This window comes from Parus major, chromosome 2, assembly GCF_001522545.3.
Source record: "Parus major isolate Abel chromosome 2, Parus_major1.1, whole genome shotgun sequence".
NCBI lineage: Eukaryota > Metazoa > Chordata > Aves > Passeriformes > Paridae > Parus > Parus major.
Window position 1 is genome coordinate 78,127,014 of NC_031769.1, and position 27,005 is coordinate 78,154,018.

Here is a 27,005-nt window from a genome sequence, read left to right on the forward strand (position 1 = left end):
ATTTTTTTAGTAGAAGCTTCATTTGTGATCAGGAATGTTGCTGGAATTGGAATAAACACTTTCTGAATTACTAGAGAAATTCAAATTGAATCACTAGTTATTCACTGGTTAGTTATACATACTTTACATTATTTATATAAAGTATATTTGTTACATACAGTATTTTTATATATATTGTAAATTATATTGAGCAGTTGTATAAGCAATGCACTGTAGGCAGTATCTACAAGACTGAAGTAAAGGCTTAATTATGCATTTATGAATGCACTTCGGACACACAAAACATGACCTCTGTATGAATGCATGGAAAGAAATTTTATACATATAGTAGAAGAACAAGCAAGTTCTTCAGTTTTGCTGTGTCTGTGAATGTACATTTTAGGTGAAAAAGATTATGAAGTATATACTTCTGTGTTTCCTAAGGTTGGGTTATTGGGGATCCAAATGATTTGGACAAGAGATTCAGAAGCAGCTTTGACTCTTGCCAAGCAGGATAAAAAAGTTATGCGCAAGACGAATCAGTTTTTCTTGGATCTTCTGAACATGTTGATAGACATGACAACAAAAGATCTTAGTCCAGTTGAGCGAGTTAAATACGAGACATTAATCACTATTCATGTCCATCAGAGGGACATATTTGATGGTCTTGTAAGTATTAAAAAATTAACAATTAATTATGAGGGATTTTCTACATAAAACAATGTGAAATGATACGAAAATATAATGATACCTATGAACTCCTACCTTATAAGATAAACATTTAATTTCATGACTGTAATGACTATGTGTCCATGTATATGGAATATTATAAAAATGCTGATGTTGTTTCAATCACGTCTTCTAAGTTTCCTTTTAAGTAATTCAGTGTGTTTTCCTCTCCCCAAGCAGTAGCAGAATTTCATAATGTTTCATGTTGCCCACTAAAGTTAAATGCCTCTGTTGCATGATCAGTTAAGGACTTCTTTTTCCTCACACATTACGTTCCAAGTAATTGTCCTTATTCTGGACTGCATTATGAACTTCTACAAGCAAATAAAATATAGAATTGCAGTACAGTAAAATGTTTGAAGCTGATACCCTCTCTGTTCTCGTTTCAATAACATACCTAATTATTACTAAAGGATTTCTTTATTCTCTTTACACCTTCTCATGCTGACACAGGATGCTAAAATAAGCAAAATGAAAGCGTCTAGCTTAATCAAACGTAAAGCTAGCGTACCCTTTGACCTTGTGGTGGTTTTAAAACACTGGCTAAAAAATCACCAGAAAACTTATTCATCTCTTGCTGTGAGATATGCATTAGGGGAAGGGCAAAACAGGCTTAAAACTTAAAAAGAATAAACGAAGTTTATTAACAAAACTACAAGAAAAAGAAACCAGAATAAAACATCAAGAAACCTTTCTTCCCCACCACCTAACTATGCCCTTGTCCAACTTATGGCATAGAGACAAAACCTGGTGGTTAAAAGCAGTCTCAACTTTGCAATAGTCTTTTCATTAGTCTTTGTAGAGAAAAGGAGTCTTCTTTAGTCATTCTGTGGAGAGTTCTCCACAATGAAAAAAACAGTTTTCTCATGGCTTTTCATTTCTCTGATGCTAGCTGCCTGGAAAACTCTGTCATCAAGCTTTCCTCCCATTTCACACCATTCTGACGTGTGTCCATGGGCCATGAACTCAAGGGGTATCATTTGAAGGATGAGTAATTCAAAGGCAAAGGTTCTCTTCATCTGTCTCTGTGATCATCTCTGGGAACAGAGGTCTTCTCATTTTTTCTTGGGGGCCAAATATCTCTATCAGCTCTCACTTCTCTTTCTCTGTTCCAGCATCTCATAAGATCACGACTGCTTCACCATCTGCTCACCTTCATCAGTGGATTACTGTTGCTTAGATTTACACTTTGAAATATTTCATTTCCCCCAAAATACTCTTTCTTGAATGAAAAAAGTTTTTCAGAACATTATTGTCCATTTCTATATCTTCAACAAAAGAATATTTCAGCTTATTAAGGCATCTCCTTTTCTCTTCCCATCTGAAGCTTAATTCTTTCACTAATTGTGATAGTTTATGTTGTCTTTCTACATGTTGATCACTTTCGTTTTCTTCTCTCTGAAAAAGGAATAAGTCTGCAGGTCTCATATAGGTAGTGAAAGAGTTAAAACCTTGCCCAGGCCTTGTGGATGGTCCTGTGATCTCTGCTGGGGCAGCGGCTGGAGCTGTCTGTGATGGAAGATTTTCAGCGGCTGCGCTGGGGGATGGGGGCCAGCATCTCAGCAGCCAGGATAGCCCTCAGAGGCAGCACACCACTGGCCGATGGCTTCCTTTGCCCTACTTGGCAGTCTCTGGTGAAACACAGCAGCGGCAGAATTCCAGCCGAGCCAGGGACCAGCCTGGGCTGGCAGCCCCACTGTACAGGGCTTGGGGGGCTTCCCGAGGGGGCTCAGCCCCTCTGGGAAGGGGCTCCTGTCACTTCACAGTCTCCGTGCCTCCCCCTGCCCGGGAGCTGCTGGAGTCTGGCTCAGCCCCCTCTCCCCAGGCCGGACAAGGCCGTGGGGGGAGCGGGGCCAGCTGGAGCTCTGTTACCTTTCACAGCCGGAAACTAAAAAAAAGAGACCGAGACTCCCCGGCTTAGGTTGAAAAGGTGGTAGTCACAGGGTTGATCTCACATTTCAATGGTCAAAACCACTGTCAGTTCTCAGAAATGGCCAGTTATTGGCCAGTCTCAAGGAGAACCACACCATCCCCCCCATCAACCTCTCTCTCAAAGCCTTCACTTCTGTGTTTTTCACTTTTTTCCTTAAATGCCTAACTATCATATACTATCATATCATATACCTATAAGATGTCCTGGAACTGATTCTGAAATTAGGCTATCAAGAGAAGAATTATTGAGTTTTGGCCCATTATTGATAGGAAGGCATTTTTCTTTTCATTTTTTTTGTAGAATCATTTGTTTCTAGTTATAATAATTTTATGTGAAGTGCAATTTTTAGATACAAACTGATTGATATTTTTTAAAATCCTATTTTAATATTCAATACAGCAACTTTGACTTATTTTCAGCTCTGTTGAATTCTTTAGGTAGTATCACTACCATGACACTGCCTTGAAATATCTTTTTATCCAATATCCATGTGGTTTCACACAATTCTTATAGCAGTTTATAAAATCAAATATTACATGATGTACTTCCAACAAATGTAAAACTGAAGTGGTAGAGAGGACTGAAAGGAACGGCAATTTTAAGGTTAAACTGAAATGACCCTTGTTTGAGGCTTATGTACTGTTCATCTGTATTTAGAATTTTGACACACTTGTCTAAAGCTTGAAGTTCCTCTGCCTAAGTATGTGATTGATCAATAATACATTAGCAATTTTTGTGGTAAAAATCCAGATAGGCTCTCCACTATTCTTTTGTTACTAGCTTTATGCCTTTCATTATGCTTGCAGCGCTGCCTTTGCAGCTACTACTTAGATACCATAATATAAATGTGAAAGTAAATGTTAACCATAAATTCCACAGCTTTGTCTTCCTTCTCTTCTTAGTGCTGCATGCATATCAAGAGCCCTACAGACTTTGAGTGGCTGAAACAATGTAGATTTTATTTTAATGAAGACTCTGATAAAATGGTGATTAAGATGACTGATGTGAGCTTCACATACCAGAATGAATTCTTGGGCTGTACTGACAGGCTTGTCATAACACCTCTTACAGACAGGTGAAAAAGACTGATTTTATTCCTTTACTTTTTTCTACCAAACCTCAGCTTTTACAAGAGCAATTTAGTAATTCCTGTTGGATGTGGCATTGATCTCTACAGAGTTTATCCTTCATGGTCTTGTCAAAGTCAGTAATTTCATATGGAATGCTTCAATATTTTTGGTTCTGTGCCCTATAATGTGAGTAATTTCCAACTTGTTTTCTGTCACACACTTGAATTGGTGCCAACATACATGATGTATTTGGCCTTTGTATTTATGTAGGTGAAGCCAACATACCTGAGGATCTGATATAATCAACAGATAAAATATGTAGAGATTCAGGACAAAAGTAGGTGTTTACAAACAAGCTAATGAAAAGAGCTAAGGAAGAACAGACAGGAACAACAATTTTTATTCAGCTGCAGTAGTCTGGAGATCTTTGATCTAAAAGGATGTTGGAAGACTTGTAATCCTATTAACAGAGACCTGTCTAACTCAAATAGCATGAAGAATGCTTTATAATCTATCATTGGTGAAATAAGGGCATTGTTAGTTTGGTTTTGCTTTCTTTGTTTTTTTTTTTTAATCATTCAATGCAAAAAAAACCTAGAGATAGTCTTGATATATAATTATTAGCTGGTGTTTTGTTGCATTATGCATAGATGTTTCTTTTATGAAAATGGCACTGTTTAATCAAATTTTAAAGATGGACGAGAAAGGAATGATTAGATGTCTTTCATTATTGTACTTCACGGTATAATGTATTTCAAAAGTACTCCTGATAAAATAACTCAGTATCCAAGCTATTCAAACTAAGATTAGGCAGAACCTGTGTATCTTCTTTCTTCCCTTATGGTGATCTTTCAGTTCAGTGATGATTGAGGATTATCTGTTCTTTCACTTCATGTGTGATGAAATGAGCCTTAATATTCCCTGTGTCAGAGATCAAGTGAAGGGGTTTTGTCCTTACTGATCCAAATTTTAACTAGTGGAATATATTTCAGCACTTCCCTATTCTCATTAAATCAAACCTTGTTTAAGTTCCTCTGGCACTGTGCAGAAAGACTGACTGGTGCAGCCTGATTGATTGTTGCCTTTTAGATGTTATATCACTTTGGCTCAAGCTTTGGGCATGAACATGGGTGGAGCACCTGTGGGACCTGCAGGAACCGGAAAAACTGAAACTGTGAAAGATATGGGACGATGCCTTGGAAAATATGTAGTGGTCTTCAACTGTTCAGACCAGATGGATTTCCGAGGACTTGGGAGGATCTTCAAAGGTAAGATACAGACCAAAGGTAAGCTGTTGGCCAAACAATTTTCTGTTTTCTGGGGTGCACAAAGCACAGTGGAACTAACTGGGCTGAGAAAGTGGTAATTCCACTATACTCAGCTTTGGAGTGGCCTAATCTCAAGTACTCTTTGCAGTTCTGGAGTCAACAATATTATAGTATAAAATAGCATAAGAAACCATTGGAAGGTATCCAAATGAGAGCAAAAGAGATAGTGAAATGATGCGGAGCCGGATTTTTCCCCAGCCAGCTCATGTCACCGAGCCAAGAGTGGGCTGCTCCTGGAAAGCAGGGCAGCTTAGGGCTTATGCTCTATGGCACTGGCTGTCCAGCATCAAGGGCAGGAGCAAGGACAAGGGAGAGGTCTTCCATGTGGCTTCCAAAAGGGATTTATTCTCTTGGAGGTTCCAGGGAAGAAAGACAAAAGACACAGGGGTACAGCAACTTATGTGTGGGGGAGGAGGAAGGGGAGTACACAAACAATAACCCAATAGGGAAGACTTAGGGGAGGAGCACAAGGCAGGGTTACATAATACATAAACCAATGGGGAACACAAGGAGAGGAGAGTGGGACACATGGGCCAATGGGGCTTGGAGGAATAGGGGAATTCCAAAGGGACAGTCCAGACAGGGGGTTGGCACATGGGAGGATTGACAACTTAATGGGGAACAGGGGAACAGGGAACATTCAGGAACAAGGGGCAGGTGTCAGGGTGGATTGGCAACTGGGGTAGGAGGGCACGATTGGACCAAAGTATTAACATGGGGGGTGGGGGATACAACTTAACAATAAAGAATGTAATTGAATCAAATATAATGAACAACAATGCACCGCAACAGTGAAAGAGCTAGAGGACATGACTTAAGAGAAACAGCTGAATGAACCATGTTTGTTTTGATTTGAGAAAGGGACACTAAGGGGTGCCCTCATTTCTGTTTGTAACTTCCTAATGAGGGAGGGTGGAAATGGAGGTGCTGATCTCTCTGGTGTCTGAGAATAGGACATGGGGGAGTGGCTTGAAGCTGCATTGGGTGAAATTCAAGCTAGATATTCATTGAGAGTATGGAAATACTGGAACAAACTTGCCAAGGAAGTCATTGGGGTCTCAAGCCTGTTAGTGTCCAAATAGTGCTCAGTGTCCAATTTGGTCTTGCAAATAACTATCTTATATACATACATATATATATATGGTTTAACTTCTAGATACACCTTCATGGAGTCAGGAGTTCTACTTGTTGATCCTCATGAGTCCTTTATAAGTCCTTTATAAGCTCTTTATAAGTCAGTCCTTTATATTCTGAGATTATATGGTTTTATGAACTACAGGGAAGTTTCAAATGATGTCATCTCTATGAAACAATACACATAACCGGGAGATGGTTTCAGCCTTTTAATAAATGCAAGTAATTAATATCTTGTTATGTGTATAAAATACAGTTGCAACACTGTCTTCAGGAAATAGAAATGTCTGAAAACATGACACAGTTTATGAAAGGATAAAGTCACTTAAAATGACTTAAAGTCACAAGGAGAAATGCTTCTATGAAGAGAAAATGCTGTGAAATATATTGCTGAACTGGTGGGACATGCTGAATTTTGATTTCAGTATTTGGTCTTGTTCAAATAGTGAAGTTTCTATCAGTAGAAGGAAATGCATGGGTAGTGCTGTATATGTTAAAAACAAATGGCAGAGCTCACTGAATTAGGTGCAGATGACATTTTTTAGGCATCTGAAATTGACACCTGGCAGTCATGGCAGATGTCATATTAGAGGTCAAATGGATGTTCTTGACTACCTGTATTGTTGCAGGTGACTGTATCTATGATTTTGTTTTGTTTTCCCCCCAAAAACCCAAGGAAAAATATCCAGCTCTGGCATAGACTGACCTCCAGCTTCATTATGCAATGTATTGTTCATTTTAATATGTGCAATAAGCTATTGACAACCTGCCACATTTTCATAGAACTACTGCAGGAATTTTTCTTGGGGAATAAAGAGGGACAGGAAAACATTCAAGATGTAAGGAAAGGAGAAGAAATCAAAGAACATTGTATCCTGGAAAATCTTAAAGACTTTGTGAACTTGTATTTTCTTACTTGAAAAGGATTTAAAATTCTCTTTGTTCCTTTCCCAACCCTCAAAAACAAACACAACCCCACTCCCCCCGAGATAGAGTAACTTAATTTCTGGCTTGTGAATTGCACCAAAAAAGGGTTAAAAACACAACAGTCATATGCTTAGTTGCTTTTCTCTTTGAAGGTCTTGCTCAGTCTGGCTCCTGGGGTTGCTTTGATGAATTCAATCGTATTGATTTACCAGTGCTATCAGTTGCTGCACAGCAAATAGCAATTGTGTTGACATGTAAGAAGAAACGTAAAAAGAGATTTATTTTTACTGATGGAGACAATGTAGAAATGAACCCAGAATTTGGCATCTTTCTTACTATGGTAAGTATTCAGTAAGTTTACAACCAATGATGATTGTACAATAATCGAGTCTAACTTGGTATGCTAAGTGTACTTGCTAACTCTTACGTCATTCAGTTCTTAGAACTAAACCTGATAGTTTGAAAATATTGAGCACTGCTGCAAACACAGTTTAAAGGGTCTTGTTTCAAGAACATCAAGCACATGAAACTAACAAATGCAGGCAGCACCATAATAAATACAAGTTATCTCAACTTCAGATTGCTTCTACATGACAAAGTATGCTTTTTGCTACAATTACAGAAAAATTGCCATAGAGATATAGGTAGGAGTAGCCAGTTAAAATAGGACCTATATGACAAACTCAAATTTGAAATGCTTTGGTGGAACACTTTTCATATCTCATGGATATAAAAGAGGCAAAAATTCTGTAGAGATATGGTGGTAAGTTTGCATGGCAATTAATTTTGACATGTAGCTTAAAGCCAGTAAATTATTTTTACCTACCGAGAAGACATATTCCTTTGCTGATTCTTCTGTTTGTGCAAGGTACACTCAGTTTCAACACCTGTTTTTCCTCTCCAGAATCCAGGATATGCTGGACGGCAAGAACTTCCTGAAAACTTGAAGATCAATTTTCGTTCAGTGGCTATGATGGTTCCTGATCGTCAGATCATAATTCGTGTTAAATTGGCTAGCTGTGGTTTCATTGCTAATGTCGTGTTGGCAAGGAAATTCTTTACACTGTACAAGCTGTGTGAAGAACAACTGTCAAAGCAGGTGAATGTATTCATATAATGCAACCTGATTATTTTAGGAAAAAACCTATCTGTGAAGTCACAAGATATTCATGTGAAGAATAAAGAAAGGTTCATGTTCTCTAAGTAAGCTGAGACACTTGCAGTATAGTAATGCAGCTCTCTGCTGTCCTGGGAGATTAATCCCTGCTGCAGGTTGTTGGTGCAACAATGGGGCTTTCATTCAGAAGACCACTTATTATTAAAATTTAGCTTTAATGAATGGTGATGGCTGAGACAAATAAAGGCTTTAAAGCGTTTTTTTGTATCACAGATTGGGTTGAGAGACATTTGGTTTGTGCTGCCTGTGCTTGTTTCCCAGTTTCCAAAGGCCAGAGAGAGTCAAAATAATACTGATAAAGTATTTCTCAATAGTCCTTGGGAATCCTGTCTTGATTCAATGACTTATGATTACTTTATCTTTTCTGTCATACTTTAGATTTTAACAGATGTGACAGATTTGGAAAGTGAAGTTGCCCATAGTCATACAGCCAAAGAATAATTGATGGATGTTTGGAGGCATTTGAAACACATGTACTACTTCTCCTACATATACATCCATTTCTTAAATAGTAAATAAGAGTTGTTTTGTCCCTATTAACTCAGGGAAAATTTCCCCAAACTTCATATATCTTCTAGGTGCATTACGATTTTGGCTTGCGGAATATATTGTCTGTGTTGCGTACACTTGGAGCAGCAAAAAGAGCAAATCCCACAGATACTGAATCTACCATTGTCATGCGTGTGCTGAGAGATATGAACCTGTCTAAGCTAGTAAGTTCTGAGGGCCTGATAAATAATTTAAACCATACTTTGGAGCTAGTGATGACTAGAAGATTGTATGTGACCTCTACACTGAAGCTAGCTTGGAATGTTTCATTCTCTGAGTGGAACATTTTGAATGGAATAGAGATAAATTTCTTGTTTATATCAATATCCTGTTTGTGGTTGAGGACAGAGTGAGCTGGCTGTTGCTTGGCTTCTTATACGGGTTAAACTTTGAATTGTTGAGAATTTGTTTTCTGTATTTTCCGTGCTACCTTTAGAAGTAAGTGACAAAATAGATGTCTATGCAGTAACTTCTTTAGAAACTTTGTGCTTAAGTATTTAGTCACTCTTTTGAAAGAATCTGTTATTGATAGTAATGAATATCATCTCAGCTGCCTAAATAACTAACAGCCCTCTTCTGTTGCTGTGATATCTTTGATGATGATCTTTTTTTTTACACCAGATAAACTAGACAATAGTTTTCTAAATGTTATTGCTAAAATCTGCTATAAGAAATTCAGGCTGCATGTTAGTGGTTTATTTTGACTGATAGAAGCATCATATGATCTCTTTCTGTGATGTCCTTCTGATGTTTAGTGCCTTAGAGGATTATTATAGATGGTTCCTCATGTTCTCAAGCATTTTTTCAGGTCTTCAGAACTCAGGGATTGTTTGTTTTAAAGTTGATAAAATAAATAGTACAGGTTTTAATCTGTGTGGATTTTTGTTTTCCCTGATTTTCACTAGGTTGATGAAGATGAACCCTTATTTCTGAGTCTAATTGAAGATCTGTTTCCAGATATCCAGCTTGATAAAGCAGCCTATCCTGAACTTGAAGCAGCCATTGACAAACAGGTGATGTTTCTCATGATCTATCATGCTGTGGCATAACTGTTATGTTTTCTTAGGTGTCATATGACACCTAAGAAAATCATTGTTGTGGAGTCTATTCAGATGGCAATATTATATTTCATTAGAGGAAGCATAAGCTTTTCCATAAATCTTTACCACTATCATATGATTATTAAGCTTATTCTTCAGGAGGTCACTGAGTTGGGATTATAATGTCCTGTGGTTTACTTGAGTCATGGTTACTGGGGTCCAGTTTGGAAAATTCATGTATATAAACTTGTTTTGCATGACCCAGGATTTACTATTTGTCTAAAGTATTGGCAATTAGAATATTCATTAGATAAAAATTTACTTAAAATTAAATATCTTTTATTTAATTTCTCATTAGGTGTTTGTAATACTTCAGTAGGGACAACTTCCGAATATAATGTATATATAATAGATATATAATAGATATATTAATGGTATATCTAATAGATTGATTATAATGTAAATAGAGGCTGGTTTACCTTATTTTTCTGAATGCATATTTGAATAACAAATATATTTTTTTCCAACATTTTTTTTAATATACGCAAGGCCTTTACAAAAGTATAGTATTCTGTTGATGATATATGTCTGTGTATCTATCTATCTATCTATCTATCTATCTATCTATCTATCTACCTACCTACCTACCTACCTACCTACCTACCTACTTTCCTACCTACCTATCAATATCTAAAGGCATTAAAATATATTTTGTGCTCTAAAATAATAGTAATTTGGTTTTCTGTCACTGTCTCTTAGGTGGAGGAATCTGGCCTTGTTTGTCATCCTCCTTGGAAACTGAAAGTTATCCAGCTTTTTGAAACCCAGAGAGTCAGGCATGGATTGATGACACTAGGACCTAGTGGTGCAGGAAAAACTACTTGCATCCACACCTTAATGAGAGCAATGACAGGTATATTAATACTTATATTGTAAATTGTTACTAAACATTGTACACTTCAAACCCCATTGTTTCTTTGAAAACCTCAGTTGCTTCACTGTGAGAATATATTAATGAAAGAATGAGTTTGTATGTTGAGATTCTAATTATTCCAGTAGCTTAAAAATGTCTGACATTCAAAGCCATATGCTTCATGTCCTTTTTTCCATATTATCATACTTTTATCAAAAGTTCTTATTCTTACTAAGAAAGAGGAATACAGTCTAGGTAGGCAGCCTAGATGAGTGATTAAAGCATCTCCTGGATTTTGCTGGGGAAATGCTTAAACCTTTTGCTAATTATAAATATTTAGATCTTTTTGAACACGACGCACAAGACAGGGTCTTTGCAATATAAAATAACTGGGGTTTTAGCCATAAATTCCTGGCTTAGAGAGTCTTCAAGGGCATTTATTTTGTGTCCTGGCTGGAGGCTTGAAGACTGTGTGTGGTTTTTCTGTCATCTGTATTTCTAAACACAAATATTAGTTGAAGAACGTCTGCTTGATCTTATTAAAATAAAAGGTCATAGCTTGAGGAGAAAAACATCTCTTTTGAGGTAAGCTTGTGTTACCCCACTTCACAAGTTGCTTATATGATTTTCCAGAAGTGAATAATTTCTGTAAAAAATAGTTCAGCAAGTATCTCATACATGCAGTAAAGCACTGTGCTCAAGAAGCACTGTAAACTCTACATTGCAGTGGAAATTACTGTTTCATTTAGGAAAAAAAGTAGAAAGAACAAAGTTGTATTCCACTGTTTTCCTATCTTTTTTCCTAATGCTGAGATGTGAACTACCACCAAGATAAAGCCACCTCACTATTTTTTACAAAGCTGATCTTCACACACAACCTCATGAAATGTTAAACTATGTTATCTGTCAGGCTTCTATGTTACATGTTCATGAAATCTGATTATGATGAAATTATTTTAAAATAAGTAATTTTTCATCTCTTTCTTTCAACATCTTACTACTGGCTCCTGGTTACATTTTAATCTTGTTTTTTTTTTAAAGATGTCTGCCATAGTAGGTTTTAAACTGTTGCTAATGAGATAAAAAATAAAGGCTATATGATCATGGTATGGCTAGATAGAATTTATCTGTCTAAGAGAATTCACAAGAATATAAAAATATTGTATACTTTATTCTAAGATGTATGCAAGTGCACAGAAGGGCAAAATATCATCAAAAAATCATCTGTCTGATATTTATTCATTGGGTTTTAAAAATATACATCCAAACAAAATGTTTTAAAGCTCTATTGTTTGATAAGCCTTCAAAATATTGAATTAAACTTTGAATAAATTTAATCTTGCTGCTTTTCTGTTCCAAATGAAGCTATGAAATGTGAATTAAATATTCAAAAGTTTCAGAATTTTGTTCTACTTTTTTTGATGTCTCCAATGAATGAATTTTGTATAGCAAGAAAAGTTTTTCAAGTAAATACACACATTGTTGTAATTATGAACGCATATTAAAGCATACATTTGGGTGGAATGAGTTTGAATTTGTCAAAGTTGTCTTACTGATGAAAAGAAATGCAAAAACTAACTGGTGATCTGCCTTCATAGATTGTGGACAGCCACATCGTGAAATGAGAATGAATCCTAAAGCTATAACTGCTCCACAAATGTTTGGACGCCTTGATGTGGCAACAAATGATTGGACAGATGGAATATTTTCAACACTCTGGAGAAAAACTTTAAGAGCAAAGAAAGGTATTGTGGTGGGTTGACCTTGACTGGACTCCAGATGCCCATCAACTTGCACTACCACCCCTTTGCACAGCTGGACAGGGGGGAGAAGATAAATGGAAAACAACTTGTAGGTTGAGAGAAGGCAGTTCACTAAAGTAAAAACAAAAATTTGTGTGGGCACAAGTAAAGATTAAAAAAGGGTTGCTCTCTACTTCCCATCAGAAAACAATGTTCAGGGGCAATGTTCCCAGGAAGCAGGGCTTCAGCACACATAGAGGTCGCTCTGGAAAGCAAACCTTGTAAACAGCAGATGCCCCACCCTCCTCCTTTCCCTAGCTTTTATATCTGAGCAGATGTCGTAGGGTATGGAATATCCCTTTGCATATTTTGGTCAGCTGGCCTGGTTGTGTCCTCTCCCAGGATTTTGTCCACTACTAGCCCCTTTATGTGGGGAAAGGAACTCCAGCTCAGCCAGACCCAATACAGGTACAATGAAAGAGGCTTCCATTCAAAATAAAATAAGAAAAAACCTCAAGCTTCAGGAAAACTTTATAAAACACAGAAGCAGATATATTTTTTTCCCCTTACATGGAAGAGTTGGGAAATTGCTGGAAGAACTTCTGTCCCTTTTACAGTCTCTATTCTAAATGCTTTGTGATCAAACAGTGTAGTGTAACAAATACTACTTCACTGCATTTACTTAATGCTCTCTTTTGTTTGTTAGGCCCTCATATCGAAGGAAAGTGGAAGGTAAAAGTCAGTTGCTCCAGCAGTGGGATCCTATAAAAATTTTGGTGCTGTCAGGATTTTTACCTGTTCTCCATCTGGTATATTAATAGGAAATAAATCTCATCAGTTGTGTCATGCCAGCTAGCCCTACACATATCATAGTCCATCTCAAATGGCAGTAGATAATTCTGTTTAAGCAGACAATTTCTGCCTAAAATGATGCTGACATACATTCTTAGACTGCTATATTAACTAAAAGAGTGGCCATGATAGTTTGATGCTAGATGGTTTCTTTCTTTTTCTGTCTGAAAATTAGTATGTGATCGTATCATTATGCCTTAAAAGAAAAAATGAAAGAAAATCCTAACACTTGTAGTATTTTCATACAAAAATTCCTAGTCTTCAGAAATACAGATACTTTTAAAATAGAAAATGCTTTCAATTTAATTTTGGTAGGCTTGTTTAAAATCTAGAAACTCTTGAGAATGTAGCATAGCACTAACTACTGAATTTTTTATCTTTTCCTTCAAGATGAAATATATATTAGCACACTCATATGACTTAGTCAGATTTACTCTCTAAGTGTTCTGTAATATTTCTTTATCTGTCAGTCTCCAGACTATCTCATGCTTGAGATGCGTGAAGTGCAGCTATAAAAACCCTCCGCATATAAAAAGTTTATCATTTATTTCATATCTCTTTGGTTCAACACTAGCAAAGCTCCAAGCCACCCAGGCCTCTGTAATAAGCACTGACTCAAGGCAGCTGGACCATCTCTGGCTGAAGAGCCATCACGTAAGGCTGTCTGCTCCCTAAGGGGTGGGCAGCCAGAAGCCAAGGTGGGATCTCTTTCCAGCCAGGGTCTGTTGCCCAAGTGAGGCAAGCAGAACAGACCCAGACCCTCCTAGGAAACAGAGGAAGGCTTTAAAATACATTCCTGTTAGTAAATAGAAAGCAATGGAAACATTTAAAAGGAAGCTGGATCAAATTTAAGGACAGAACAAATGACAAGAATCTTCCCATAATGGACCTCTTATACTTATGACAGTGTGCATGCTATTTGAAAGAGTAGTTTTTCAAGTGTTCCTTTCATTTAATTTCTCTACATTTGTAAAACTCATTGGAAGCAAATGAATGGTGTTTAAATAAATTTGTAGTCACTAGCTTCTTAAAGTTGTTTTATGTAACTTGAAATAAACCTAATTTATTACTGTCTTAGAGACTGGATTCATAAAACTCTTTCAGCGTATTAAAAATTGGTGACTTATGCTGATGGCACTTTATAAACTGAAGAATGGATAATTATTATCAATAGGTGACAAAATGAAGTACCCAACTGAAACTGAGTGATGGAAATGGTAATTGTTTTAAAAGCTGAGATTGTAGCTGTGTGCACAAATTCAGAATTAATTAAAAATTTGTCTGCAGATATAAGAAACTGGTCCTTGAAAAAAACTAGCACTTCATCCACAGACCTTTTTATCTGTTATATCTGTTTATCTTTTGTCTTGGATTATAGGTGACCACATCTGGATAGTTCTTGATGGTCCAGTTGATGCTATTTGGATTGAGAACCTTAATTCTGTCCTGGATGACAACAGAACTCTAACACTAGCAAACGGTGATCGGATACCTATGGCACCAAATTGCAAAATAGTATTTGAGCCTCACAATATTGATAATGCTTCTCCAGCAACAGTTTCAAGAAATGGGATGGTATTCATGAGCTCATCAGTTCTCACCTGGAGTCCTATCCTTGAGGTACAACAGCTAAGTGTCTGAATATATATTGAAAGTTTTATTGGTTACTTCTTCCACACTTCACTCTTGTTACTTTAGGACCTATTTTGTCCCTTTTACTATGAAATCCCTTTTACTCTGTATAAATTTCTATGTCAGTACTTAAAATAGCAGTGTTTCTAGTACACTACTCAGGATTAACACTTGAAAAAAATAAAATAAAATAAAAATTATTTTTTTTCTCTGAATTTCTTTTTGTCTAGGCCATCTTGTTGAGAATGTTTGGTTAACATTATTTAGCTTTAATAAAATATGGACTATCTCCTGAATATCAAAAATGAAAACTTTCTTCTGTGTGGCTAAGATACTGATTGTTGATGTCATACAGATAATTACTTAATTAATTTCCCCTGAAACCCAAATTATATTGGTATATTTCAGTATAATCCTGAATTAAATTCCTTTATATGTGCTTTAGACTTAAAATTTAAGATAGGAATTATTTCTGGTTTATAGAATTGGAACGCCATCCAGGTGTTTGTCCCCTTGCTTTTCAGGCTCAAAGAACAAAACTTTATCGGCTACTATGAGCTAATAGACTAAATTTTACTGTTCTCCTTTCTAGAATGTATTACATGAACAAGATTTTTAAAATATTTTTTTAAGATTAATGTTTCAGAGTCTCAGTCACTCATTTAATTTTTTAAGTCAAATAGGATACCAGTGGAAAATGCAACTAATCCTCACCTAGTTACTGTTGCTTAACTAGTCCTATGAAAATGCAGTTGGCTTCACATAACTTTCAGATGTCAGCCTTCTGTAGTGATTACTCTGTTTTAGTCTCAGCTTTCTTGTTTTTCTAACCCATAAAGGTTCTCATGCTTGTAAGTTTTATATAGCTGGCTTGTTTATAATCAGATTCCTTATTCCTAAATTCCTGATTTGTCTGGCAACAGAGGAAAGTTGGCTTGTGGGACTGCCTAGAACCACTGTCCTTAGCAAATTAGCAGTTTCAGCCCAGACAGAAATCAAAAGAGACAGTATGCTGTAGTGCAAGCCCTGAGTGACAGGCAGTGCCTGGTGCCTCTCTTTGGGACTGGAGACAGTGAAGCCCCTCTGGGAAAAACCAGGGGATGTTTTTGGTGAACAGACATTACCAAGGTGAGGAAGGCTGTAAACTTATGATTTCTGGCAACAAACACAAGGTTTCTTTTCCGCCTGTAGATCTGAAATGGCAGGTCAGGTATAATGCCTTGAAAATAGGTGAGGAGCAGCAAGACCCACTAGGGAGGGCACCAGAATCCTGCTTTGCCTTAACCCATTAGGAGGTAAAGGAATGGACTTGTTATCAGTTATTTCTTCGTGTGTCAGAAGCACCCATATCCTGTTGACTTGTTGCAAACTTGGAGGTTTGCAGCTTGTGAAGAACTAAGGGTTGCTGTAGAAGGCTAATACTATACTTTTTTAGTGGTGTCTACAGCTTTTTCTTTTTAGAATGCTATTAAATCACTGACTGAACTGTCTGTTCAGTCTCAGCTCTCTGCAATACTTGAGAATCATCACTAATTCATTGAGTTCCTTTGCCAAGTCGAAAATATTTGTAGTCTTATTATAAAAAAAGTGTTTAACAAGTTTCCTAAAAAATTGGCTGGTAAAACTTCAGTTTTACCAATGCAAATACATGCCGTCAACTCAAGTGCCTTATGTATGCTATTGCCAAGTGTTACTTATTTTTTAAATTTTTTAATCTAATATGGATACTGAGGAAAGTTATGCATCTAGGACAGTGGCTTCCCTGAGATTCCACTTGTGTTGCTCCTTTCCTCTTCTTACAACGCTGTATAGGGCCTACTGATCTTAGGTTCTCACAGCTCTGCCTCTTTGCATTGCTTAGCTTGCAGACAACCACTTATTGGATGTTAAAACTGTGCTAAAGATTCAGCTGCAAAGACAGCAGAAAGAAAAGCATTTTATTTTGCATTATCACTCATTATTTACCTTCTCACTTTAAAGTGTGATGCAGGCTAAATTTAGTTGTGTTGAAGTGTTATAAGAAACTAGTTTTCCTTAATCCATGACCTTATGGCTTTAGTGTACTTTGGTGATAGAAACAGACTAAAAAAAAGAAACTTTCTTATTTTTTTTAAAAAAAATTTTGGATTATATAAACCAAATTATGTTAATTTCACCATGAAGTAACCTTTCCAACTTCCCTTCCTTTCCCTTTTGAAAATATAGCCTATAAAATTGCAGCCTATAGTTATTTATAATTTGATCCAATAGTATTTATTTGGGGTTTTTTTTGGTTTGGTCTTACATCATAAATAAAATATCTTGATAGCTTTTCCAGTGCACTTCCCTTAAATCTATTGTAATGCAATATACTGCATATTCCAACAGGTCAGGATGTATGTTAACCTTGCTAATTCTTAGATGCTGAATGAAGCATGGTATTTATTGATATTTCAGAAGAACTTTAAAAAATATTTAAAGACAAATATGGATAACTCAGGAAGCTGTATGTTTATATTTTTTGATCCTTACCATTTGTGAAAAACTAAATATTGCTGCCTACTGGGATGCATTGTTATGACATAAGCGACTTCAAGTTCAGTGAAATAATTCTCAAACTTTTCATGTTACTATTCTTGTGTAAAGTGCTTCTGAAGCAGATTTTGCAAAGTGAATTTGATCTGTTACTCATCAATCGCCTCCAAAGCAAAAGAATATCAGCTTTTCTACTTACCCCTAATATTTTTTTTAACTATCAATGAATTTTTGGATATCTGTTTTAAGTACTTCAGCCTTTAAATTTTTATCACTTTGTTTTCCATATATTTACATACTTATTTGTAATCAGTCCCAAAGGTTGTATATTTGGGAAGTAAAAGTAGAATTTAAAAATATTATGAAGGTAGGAGAAAGAATCATAGAAGCACAATATAGTTGAGCTTGGAAGAGATAATATTGTTGAATACAACATTAATCAGGTCAACCTAGAGGAGTTTGCTAAGGTCTGTGTCCTGTTCCGTTTTGAGATGGAGATTCCAGGAGCTCACTGAGAAGCCTGTACCAGTTTTAACTGCTCTCACAAGATAAAAACATTCTATGTTTAAAGCAAATTTTATTTCCATTTTTCTTTTTTTTTTTTTTTTTTTTTGAGTTTTGGGGAAGAATCTGCAAGTGTTTTTGCTGGTGATTGTATTTTATGTAGGAAACAAATTTATGGGATGTAAATGAGAAGTATTCTGCCCTACAGAGATGAGAAAAACTTCAAGGTAACTCCAAGAAACATGTTATTATTTTGAATTAAAGGCATCAAAGAATGAATCCTATTCTGTGATCTTAAGAAATGTGTAGTTTTACTTAGGTTTAGTTTATTCATCAGCGCAGATACTGAGATACACAATAAGAACATAACACACACCAGTACACCTCCCCCTGATATCCTGATTTTTTTGTACATCAGACAGATCTTTCAGGTTATCCTCTATCCCTGTTAGAAATAATGTGTAGAATAAATCAAGTTTGTGTTCAGTACATATTGTATGGTTTATTTGCAGAGTTTTTGGATACCTGTCACAGCTGTTGTGATTAAAAAATATTTGAAAATAATGATTTTTGTGCTGTTGAACACAGTTTTTTCTTTTCAGTTCTCTTCATCTTTAACATCCAGTAGGAATTATGCACACTTGGGTAAAATCTGACCTTCTGTTAATTAAAGTCTGCCCAATGGGCAGGGAGACTTAACTTCACGCTCCCCCCCGACCTCTCTTCTCCCATTCTGCCCCCAAAAAATCAGCAATCCATGCTTCCTGAATCTTTTGAATTACTGTACTTGAATTTACTGAGACTTGCATTAGGAACTAAATTTGTTTTATTGGCATGTTTTGCAACAGGGATTTTTGAAAAAATGTTCCTTCCAAGAGGCTGAAATTCTACGTCAGCTGTATTCTTCATCATTCCCAGACTTGTACCGCTTCAGCATTCAGTCTCTGCATTGGAAGACTGAGATGCTGGAAGCCTTTGTGATTATGCAGAGCATTAATATGCTGCAGGGTCTTATCCCACCTAAGGTATGTAGTGTGAATGTTTTTACGTATACTTAACAAAATGGAGATAATTTTAAATAATGAAGTTTTGCAGAGAGGGATTCTTTGATGACTTAGAATGTCAATGGAGTTGCAGGTTAGTAAGGAGTACCTTTTATTTCTTTAGAAAGTAATAGCTGGGATGTGACCTCTGTCACAATCTCACATTTGGATTTGATGTAATGCACTGGTTTACATTAAGTACATGGAGCATGCACTGGCAGTTTTCCTTTTTTTATTTTTCGGTGATTTGTTATTGGCTGATTCTGTCATTGAAGACATCTCTAAATTTATATGTGACTGAAGACTTCTCATGTTACTAATGACTATCAAGTAGAGTTTTCAGGCTGTTGAAAATTAAAACCTAACTCAATCCTTCAGGAGCAAGGTGGGGAGCTGACACCAATATACTTGGAAAGGCTGTACATCTTCTCTCTCATGTGGAGTGTAGGAGCATTGCTAGAGCTGGAGGACAGATGCAAAATGGAATACTGGCTTCGAAACCATGCAACAGTAAAGCTTGATCTTCCCTGTATCCCAGAAGGCAGTGAAGATACAATGTTTGATTATTATGTGGCATCTGATGGTTAGTAACTCAGAAGGGTGATGCGGGGTACAATTTAAAAGTTGTTTTTAAACTGTGCTTTTCTTAGAGAATTAATTCAGAAGTATTTTGTGGCTTACCTTCTTTTGTGTCCCTTAGCAAGTTTTGTTTTATGGCTATACTTTACTGGTGGTGCTGCGTTTAACTTTTTCCCTGTTTCCAGTGAGAAGTCAGAATGTGGATATATTGCTACAAAAGCTGCATGGACTTTGTGGTGATGAACTGTCAAGAGAACATAAACAGATAATCCTTTAAATTATTGTCATAATTTATGTAGGAAAGAGGAAGTAAGCCTTTTAGATGAAACTTGCGGGATTCTATGATTATATTGTTGTATAAATTTTAGTCTGAAGACACAGAGAGGGACTCTGTATGTGAGACAGAAGCACAGACAGATGAATGAACTGAAAGGAAAATAAAGGAAGTGATGATGCCCAGTATTTCTAAAACATTAACTTAGTTTCTTTCTTATTAGGTACATGGATGCACTGGAATACGCATGTTGAAGAGTATGTGTATCCCAGTAGTGGTACACCAGAGTATGGCTCAATTCTTGTGCCTAATGTTGACAATGTGAGAATGGATTTCCTTATTGAAACCATAGCAAAACAGGGCAAGGTACTTTTTCTAAATTTCATATCGAAGCACTGCCAACAGTACACATGATAAAAGTTTTGGATTAGCAGTAAAATATTATGTAATTGAAAAGGAAGAACTTTTTTTTTTTTAGATACATGGTGATGTTTTCAGAAGCTACTTTCATGCAAATATGCTTGAACTCTTGAATAGTCACTGCTTATAAACTATTTTGTCTTCCCCTCACCCCTTCATTCTGTAGTGGAAATAACTGTAATTACAGCTGAAATTAGGTCAGAAGAGAAACAATATTTTCATATACTGATGGGAGAGGAAGAACCACATAGGTTAGGAGGCTCATGTCTGACTCTGTTGATTGACCTTTGCAAGCATAGGCAATTACAGAATTTATGTACCTGTAGACTATGAAACCCTATTCTTCACCAAAAGTGTCATAAGCAACTGAAACTACAGATACTGAGTCTCTAGATGATTAAACCCTTTTTCAAATAATTAACTTCTTTCCTTGTTAGTTTGATTGTGTTGCCTGACATGATCATTAACTGCAAATATTTTTAATTTGTCAGGGCTGCAAAAGTCTATGAGACATTAACTATTTTACTTCTAGATGTCTCTTGTTAAGAGTTCACTTTACATAACTTTTCTAGTTTCTTTTCTGTTTAAAAGCTAAATAGGACTGTTGAACCTTTGCCAAGACACAGCTCTTGTGTTTCATCTTATTTCAATGTTGTCTTTGTCTAGGCTGTCCTACTAATTGGTGAGCAAGGAACTGCAAAGACTGTTATAATCAAAGGTTTTATGTCAAAATATAACCCTGAAAGGCACATGACTAAGAGTTTGAATTTTTCATCTGCAACGACCCCATTAATTTTTCAGGTATAGTAGTGATTAATCTTCTCATACAAGATGGTTGGATTCAGAGAATGTTCTGATAATTTGCCAGGAGGATGCTTCTGAAAGTGATTTTGAACAATAAAAAAGCACCTGTTCAAATGGTCCAAGTGTTCTAATACATGATTTAAGACTTCTGTAAAAAAATTGTTCCTTTCAACTTTTTCAGTAGCTATTGAGCTGTTCTTGGACTTTTACAATACCATGCCTATTATTTTCTTCATCATATGTTTTTGTGTCAAATATATCAGTTCTCACTAACTGCGAAGAGCTGTTAGATTTCACTGAACACCATGGGTAAAATAAGTGTTACCCACAACAATCTGTCATTAAAAGTGTGCTGTCTGCAATTTAAGTTCCAGTCATTCCAATTACTCATTAAAAAAGTAACGCATGCTGTGCAGCTGCTCTACACACAATTATGAATGCTTAAATCCTGAACTGTACTGCCTGTCCAAATTTCTACCAAGCTAATTGGAATTATTTCAAGTTTCTTTAACCTCATGACAATATTTTTGGGGAATATTTTTAATGCAGTCTGCTATGACAGGGCAAATCAATGTCTGGGCTGTAAGTGCTGTCTATAAGCTTGATGAATCACCTATCATCTGCCTGTATAGCGTAGCAGAAACTACTAACATATAATATACAAACATGCAATTTTGGTCTAAATTTTCTTAGGACTTTTTTCTTCTTTTTACTGGGCTATAAACAAAAAGTAACATATTTTTATAAAATAAATGTAGATTTATTTGGTGATGAGTAAGAGTCTGATCAGGACATCTGAAATAGATGTGCAAGACTAAGTCAATTCTCTATTAACAATCTGGATCAGAACATTCTGTTACGACGTGCTTTAAAATCTTGGTCTAACTGATGCTGGTTGTGGAAGAAGGCAGAAGCATAGTGTAAGAATGCATATTTTTAGGTTTATACTGAAGAATAATTATATATGGTTAAGTGAACTTTCACTTAGGATAAATATAAACTGGACCTTAAGAAGAACAGAATAATGGAAAGATGATGAGAGAACAGTAGTGGCAAGTCTACCATTAGGCAAAATTAGCTCATCAAGTGTACTTATATATGTGAGTTTAATTATCAATGTATGCTTTTATGAAATACATTGATACCTGCTGGAAAGATGTTTCAGAATTACTTCTTCAATTTAATCTTTATTGCTATTATCAATTTTGCTGATAAATTAATAAAATGAAAGAAAAGCTTGAAACCTGGTCAGATTTATGAAGCTGTTAGGCATGGTTGTCTACTTTAGACACCAGCCTAGTGCTGTAGAGCTTGGGATTTCAGACATTCTAGTTGAATTAGTGCAGTAACCTCCAGCAAATGCCTTGTCTAAACCACACTTTGTAAAATTCATGTAACAGAGCCATCAATATGTTTAAGTGATTGAATCATGTATAAAATGAAGTGCACTTTGTAACTATTCTGCTAATTGCTTTTTAACAGCGTACAATAGAAAGTTATGTGGATAAGCACATGGGCACGACTTATGGTCCACCTGCAGGCAAAAAGATGACAATCTTCATTGATGATGTGAACATGCCCATAATCAATGAATGGGGAGATCAGGTTAGTTTGTGAAAGAAGAAAAAAGAAGACAAAAGGTTTTCTTTGTTTTCATGCTACAGTGTTAAAACTGTCTTTTCAGTCATTCAGAATAGGGTAAATTTGATATGTAGCACTTTAATTTTAATCAATCTTTTTAAAGAACCCATCTTCATTAATTTGTCAGGAATTAAGTGAAAATAAATATGCTAACTGCAAGAAGCAGTTTGAGTGCTCTTTAGAACGAACATGTGTGTATAATTTTAATGATGTTTTTTTAACAACACTCATTTTATAATTAAAAATAAGAAATATTTGGCACACAAATTGTGATAGGAAACTGAAATTGTGGGCAATAATTAAAATGAGAAATGTGAAACGTGAAGCCTTTACCTAAGAGAGGTAAGAAGTGTCTTTTCTGCTTGAGACAAAATGGAAGTAATCTTTATGTTTACTGACTAAGTTGCTCTGAAATTGCTTTGGAAAATGATCTTAGAATTTCTCTAGAAGCATAGCTATGGGATGTACTCTCTGTGGGGTTTTTTCAGCTTGTCAAGCAGATATGTAGTGTATCCCTTTATGGCTAAAAAAAAAGGATCTTTCATTCTTTTATATAGAAGTAATTCTATGATTTCAGCTTGAAAACCATGTTTGTGATTGTTACATAGGAAATTTAATACAAATATTTTGTATCATTTGTAACATGCAAAGATGCATTAGTTTGGGCTTGATTAGAGCAAGCTGGAAATTCTGTGTTAAAAGTGAGAAGTATTTTCAAGAGTAATGAAAATCATGCAGCATTCAAGTAAAAATAAATTGTCTGACTAGTTCTAAACAAGACTAGCCCTCTACTCACATGATTTTTTTATCTATAGATTTTACCAAATGTGCTTATTCCTTGCAGTGTACTTTTATCTTGAAGCAAATAAGCAGAGGGTTAAGTGACAAAATTATGTTATACTCTTTGTTAGGTCTTTCAAACATATGTTTTGTATTTCTTTCAGTTGTATGTATAATATTGTCTTACATAAAACCTGGTTATTTTACAGGTCACTAATGAGATAGTTAGGCAACTGATGGAACAGAAAGGACTGTATAACCTGGAAAAACCTGGTGAATTTACCAACATTGTGGACATTCAGTTTTTGGCTGCCATGATCCACCCTGGGGGAGGTCGCAATGATATTCCACAGAGGCTGAAGAGACAATTTTCAGTGTTCAACTGTACTCTGCCTTCTAATTCTTCCATTGACAAAATTTTTGGTAAAGGGAAATTAGCTTTGTATCCATCCTATTTTTTAAAATATTAGTTGATTTTTCCTTATCCTTCTATTTATACACATTATTGTCAAAAGGCTTAATTCCCCTCTGATTTGTTTATCAGCACATTTTCCTTCAGTAATCACTCCCCACCCACAACATCATCAATCTGTAAGTTTTTCAGGTCCAGTTACATCTCTGAAACCCTTGGTATGCTCAGATTTAATAAGAATGACATTAAGATATTGTTTTAGTGACAATGCTGGAAAGTTGCTCAGGTGCCACTGCTGCTAAGAATGAGTAACAAAAGACTAGACTTTCACAAAGGATGGAATCATACTGATTTCAGCAGATTAGCTATTCAAGGCTAGTGGAAACTATTTTGGGAGAAAAAGAACATTAAAATTAAAAAAAACAATTAAGAGCTAAATAACCATTGAGCTGATGGCAGAATGGTGTTAATAGTGGCTGAATCAATATTTGAATGAATTGAACACTGGAAAGCCATTTCAACAAATTTGAAAAGGTTTTGGGAATTGTAAAAAAAAAAGAAACAGAAACTTCAGATAATCATTGCTCTTGGTGTTGTGCTAATGTGTCTGAGTTAGCAATCTTTTTTTATACAGGTGTAATTGGAGAAGGGCACTACTGTAGTGAGCGGGGATTTTCAGATGATGTGAAGAAAACAGTAGCCAAACTGGTTCCATTGACACGCAGAGTGTGGCAGATTACCAAGCTAAAAATGTTGCCCACACCAGCCAAGTTTCATTATGTCTTCAACCTTCGAGACCTCTCGAGGATTTGGCAAGGAATGCTGAACACTACATCGGAAGTGATTAACGAACCACAGGTAAGTTCATCAGTGACCTTATAATAATTAGTGTAGGAAAGAGGATGAAGAGTCTATCTTGGCATTTGAATTTGCTTTTGAAAAATGCAACTTTAGTGGGTTTTTTTGAGGCAAAGGTGTTTTAATCCAGCTTTTATAGTAACAACTGAAATGACAACCTTGTTTCAAACGGTAACAAACTCACCTCTTTTGTCACAACAGTTTACTTCTATCTGCTTTTCTTATTACTGAAAAATGCTAGTTTGTTTGAAAGAAGTTAGAAAATAAATGAGAAGCAATGAACTTGCTTTAACCCAATGAAAATGCTCATATATTGATTAAAAACTTGAATAGTTTCTCTTTTCCATTAATGTCTTGAGGCTTTCAGTCACTACCTAATTTCTGTCTAACACGGTTTCTGACTTACGGTTTAAAAGGAAGAAATAGTAACAAGTATTAATAATATTTTTTTTTACAATCCATCTTTCTTCTACCTCCTAGAGCATGTCTGGCGGAGAGCTACAAAGACAGTTAAGGGACAGGAGCACCTCTTTAAGAGGAGATGCTGAGGGAGTAGGGCCTATTCATCTTCAAAATGAGAAGGCTGAGGGGAGACCTCATCAATGTCTGCCAGTATCTGAAGGGAGAGCATCAGGAGGACAGAGCTATGTTCTTCTTGGTTGTGCCCAGCAATGGGACAAGAGGCAGGAACTGATTCACAGGAAGTTCCACCTGAACATGAGGAAGAATTTCTTTACTGGGAAGGAGATGGAGCCCTGGAACAGGTTGCCCAGAGAGGTTGTGGAGTCCCCCTCACTGGAGATATTCAAGAACCATCTGTAATAATTCTATGCCACGTGCTCTAGGATGACCCTACTCAAGCAGGGAGGCTGGACCAAATGACCCACTGTGGTCCCTTCCAACCTGACCCATTCTCCTTCTGTGATTTTGTGAAATGCCTTTTTCTTTTTTCTTTTTTGTATATAGGTGCTGATAAAACTGTGGAAGCATGAATGTAAGTGTGTTATTGCTGATCGTTTCACAACCTCAGAGGATGTTAATTGGTTTCACACAGCCCTGGCAAAACTCATTGAGGAGGAATTTGAAGATCCAAAAGCTTTGCTGAGTCATGAAACAGATGCACTCTTTGTTGACTTCTTAAGGGATGCACCTGCAAGAATTGGTAAAGATTCACTCTAATAATCATGGAAATGAAAATAATAGACAAAGGGGTATGAAAATCATAGATACTTAGAAACATACATAGTAAAAATTAATACTAGGTCTATGCACCAAAAGTGTCTGTTTTGTCCAGTGGCTTTGAAGATAGCTGTGTCACCAGCTGTGTCATATTTTTATCATAATGGGAATTCTAAGTCTGTATTGATATCCAGGTTGTCTGTATAGGAGAGCCTTGCTTTCATTTAAATTGGTGTGGCAGAAAGACAGAACTGCCAAATAGTGAGCATGAGTCTTTATTATTCCAAAATGATGAATGAAGTGTGTTATGAATGACTTGAAATGGTGGGGTTGCAGTACTAGATAAAGGACAGCAATGTAGGTAACATGCCCTAGAAATCTGATTAAAAAATACTGTCTCTGGGCTAATCCAAAACGCTCTAAGAAATAACTGTTACATGATTTTTTAACAAATGACTATTAATTCAAAATTTCCTGGATGCTAGTTAAACCTCTTTAAAAACCAATATGACTTATAGCAATACCTTTATGTCTTTCAAACAAAACCATGGTGTCACTGACCTCACAAAATGAACTGTGGATATTTGTCAGTTGTTGCAAAAGAACAGAAAACATTTTTTTTTTTGTGTGTTCAGGGAAAGGTCATTTGATGATTCAGTTATCTGTGTTGATATCACTACGCTGATGGAGTGCAATAAGAGACTGGAGGCAATAAGAGAATGACATGAATGGCCAATGCTATTTGAACCTTTCCTTAAACAGTTGAAGTAGACAGAAGGCTGTGTAAACAGGAGATAAAGGATAGGATGTATTTCATTGGAAAGAATCAAATAGAAGTAAAAGTAAGCTGGTGTAAGAAAGTGTCTTGGTTTGAAAAGACAGGTGTCTACTAAGGTAGGCAGGAGCCTCCCTTGAAATGGAAAATGTAAACCTCCTCCCTCCAAATTATTATAATTTTGAAATTAAGCTCTCAGGCAAAGATAATGGGAGTA

The 27,005-nt window shown here is 36.1% G+C and overlaps 1 protein-coding gene across 1 annotated transcript in view; it reads left to right on the plus strand.

Moving 5' to 3' along the window:
• Window positions 1-27,005, plus strand: part of DNAH5 (dynein axonemal heavy chain 5) — a 120,059-nt gene that overhangs the window by 46,820 nt on the left and 46,234 nt on the right. Inside the window, exons 34-51 of the mRNA XM_033519319.1 lie at window positions 424-648; window positions 3,544-3,716; window positions 4,801-4,979; window positions 7,253-7,440; window positions 8,005-8,199; window positions 8,856-8,990; window positions 9,732-9,839; window positions 10,626-10,779; window positions 12,378-12,524; window positions 14,752-14,993; window positions 18,872-19,048; window positions 19,445-19,649; window positions 20,143-20,285; window positions 21,006-21,140; window positions 22,626-22,748; window positions 23,774-23,987; window positions 24,611-24,834; window positions 25,801-25,996. Of these exons, the coding sequence (XP_033375210.1) occupies window positions 424-648; window positions 3,544-3,716; window positions 4,801-4,979; window positions 7,253-7,440; window positions 8,005-8,199; window positions 8,856-8,990; window positions 9,732-9,839; window positions 10,626-10,779; window positions 12,378-12,524; window positions 14,752-14,993; window positions 18,872-19,048; window positions 19,445-19,649; window positions 20,143-20,285; window positions 21,006-21,140; window positions 22,626-22,748; window positions 23,774-23,987; window positions 24,611-24,834; window positions 25,801-25,996 (3,163 nt within the window). The remainder of the gene's footprint in view (window positions 1-423; window positions 649-3,543; window positions 3,717-4,800; window positions 4,980-7,252; window positions 7,441-8,004; window positions 8,200-8,855; window positions 8,991-9,731; window positions 9,840-10,625; window positions 10,780-12,377; window positions 12,525-14,751; window positions 14,994-18,871; window positions 19,049-19,444; window positions 19,650-20,142; window positions 20,286-21,005; window positions 21,141-22,625; window positions 22,749-23,773; window positions 23,988-24,610; window positions 24,835-25,800; window positions 25,997-27,005) is intronic.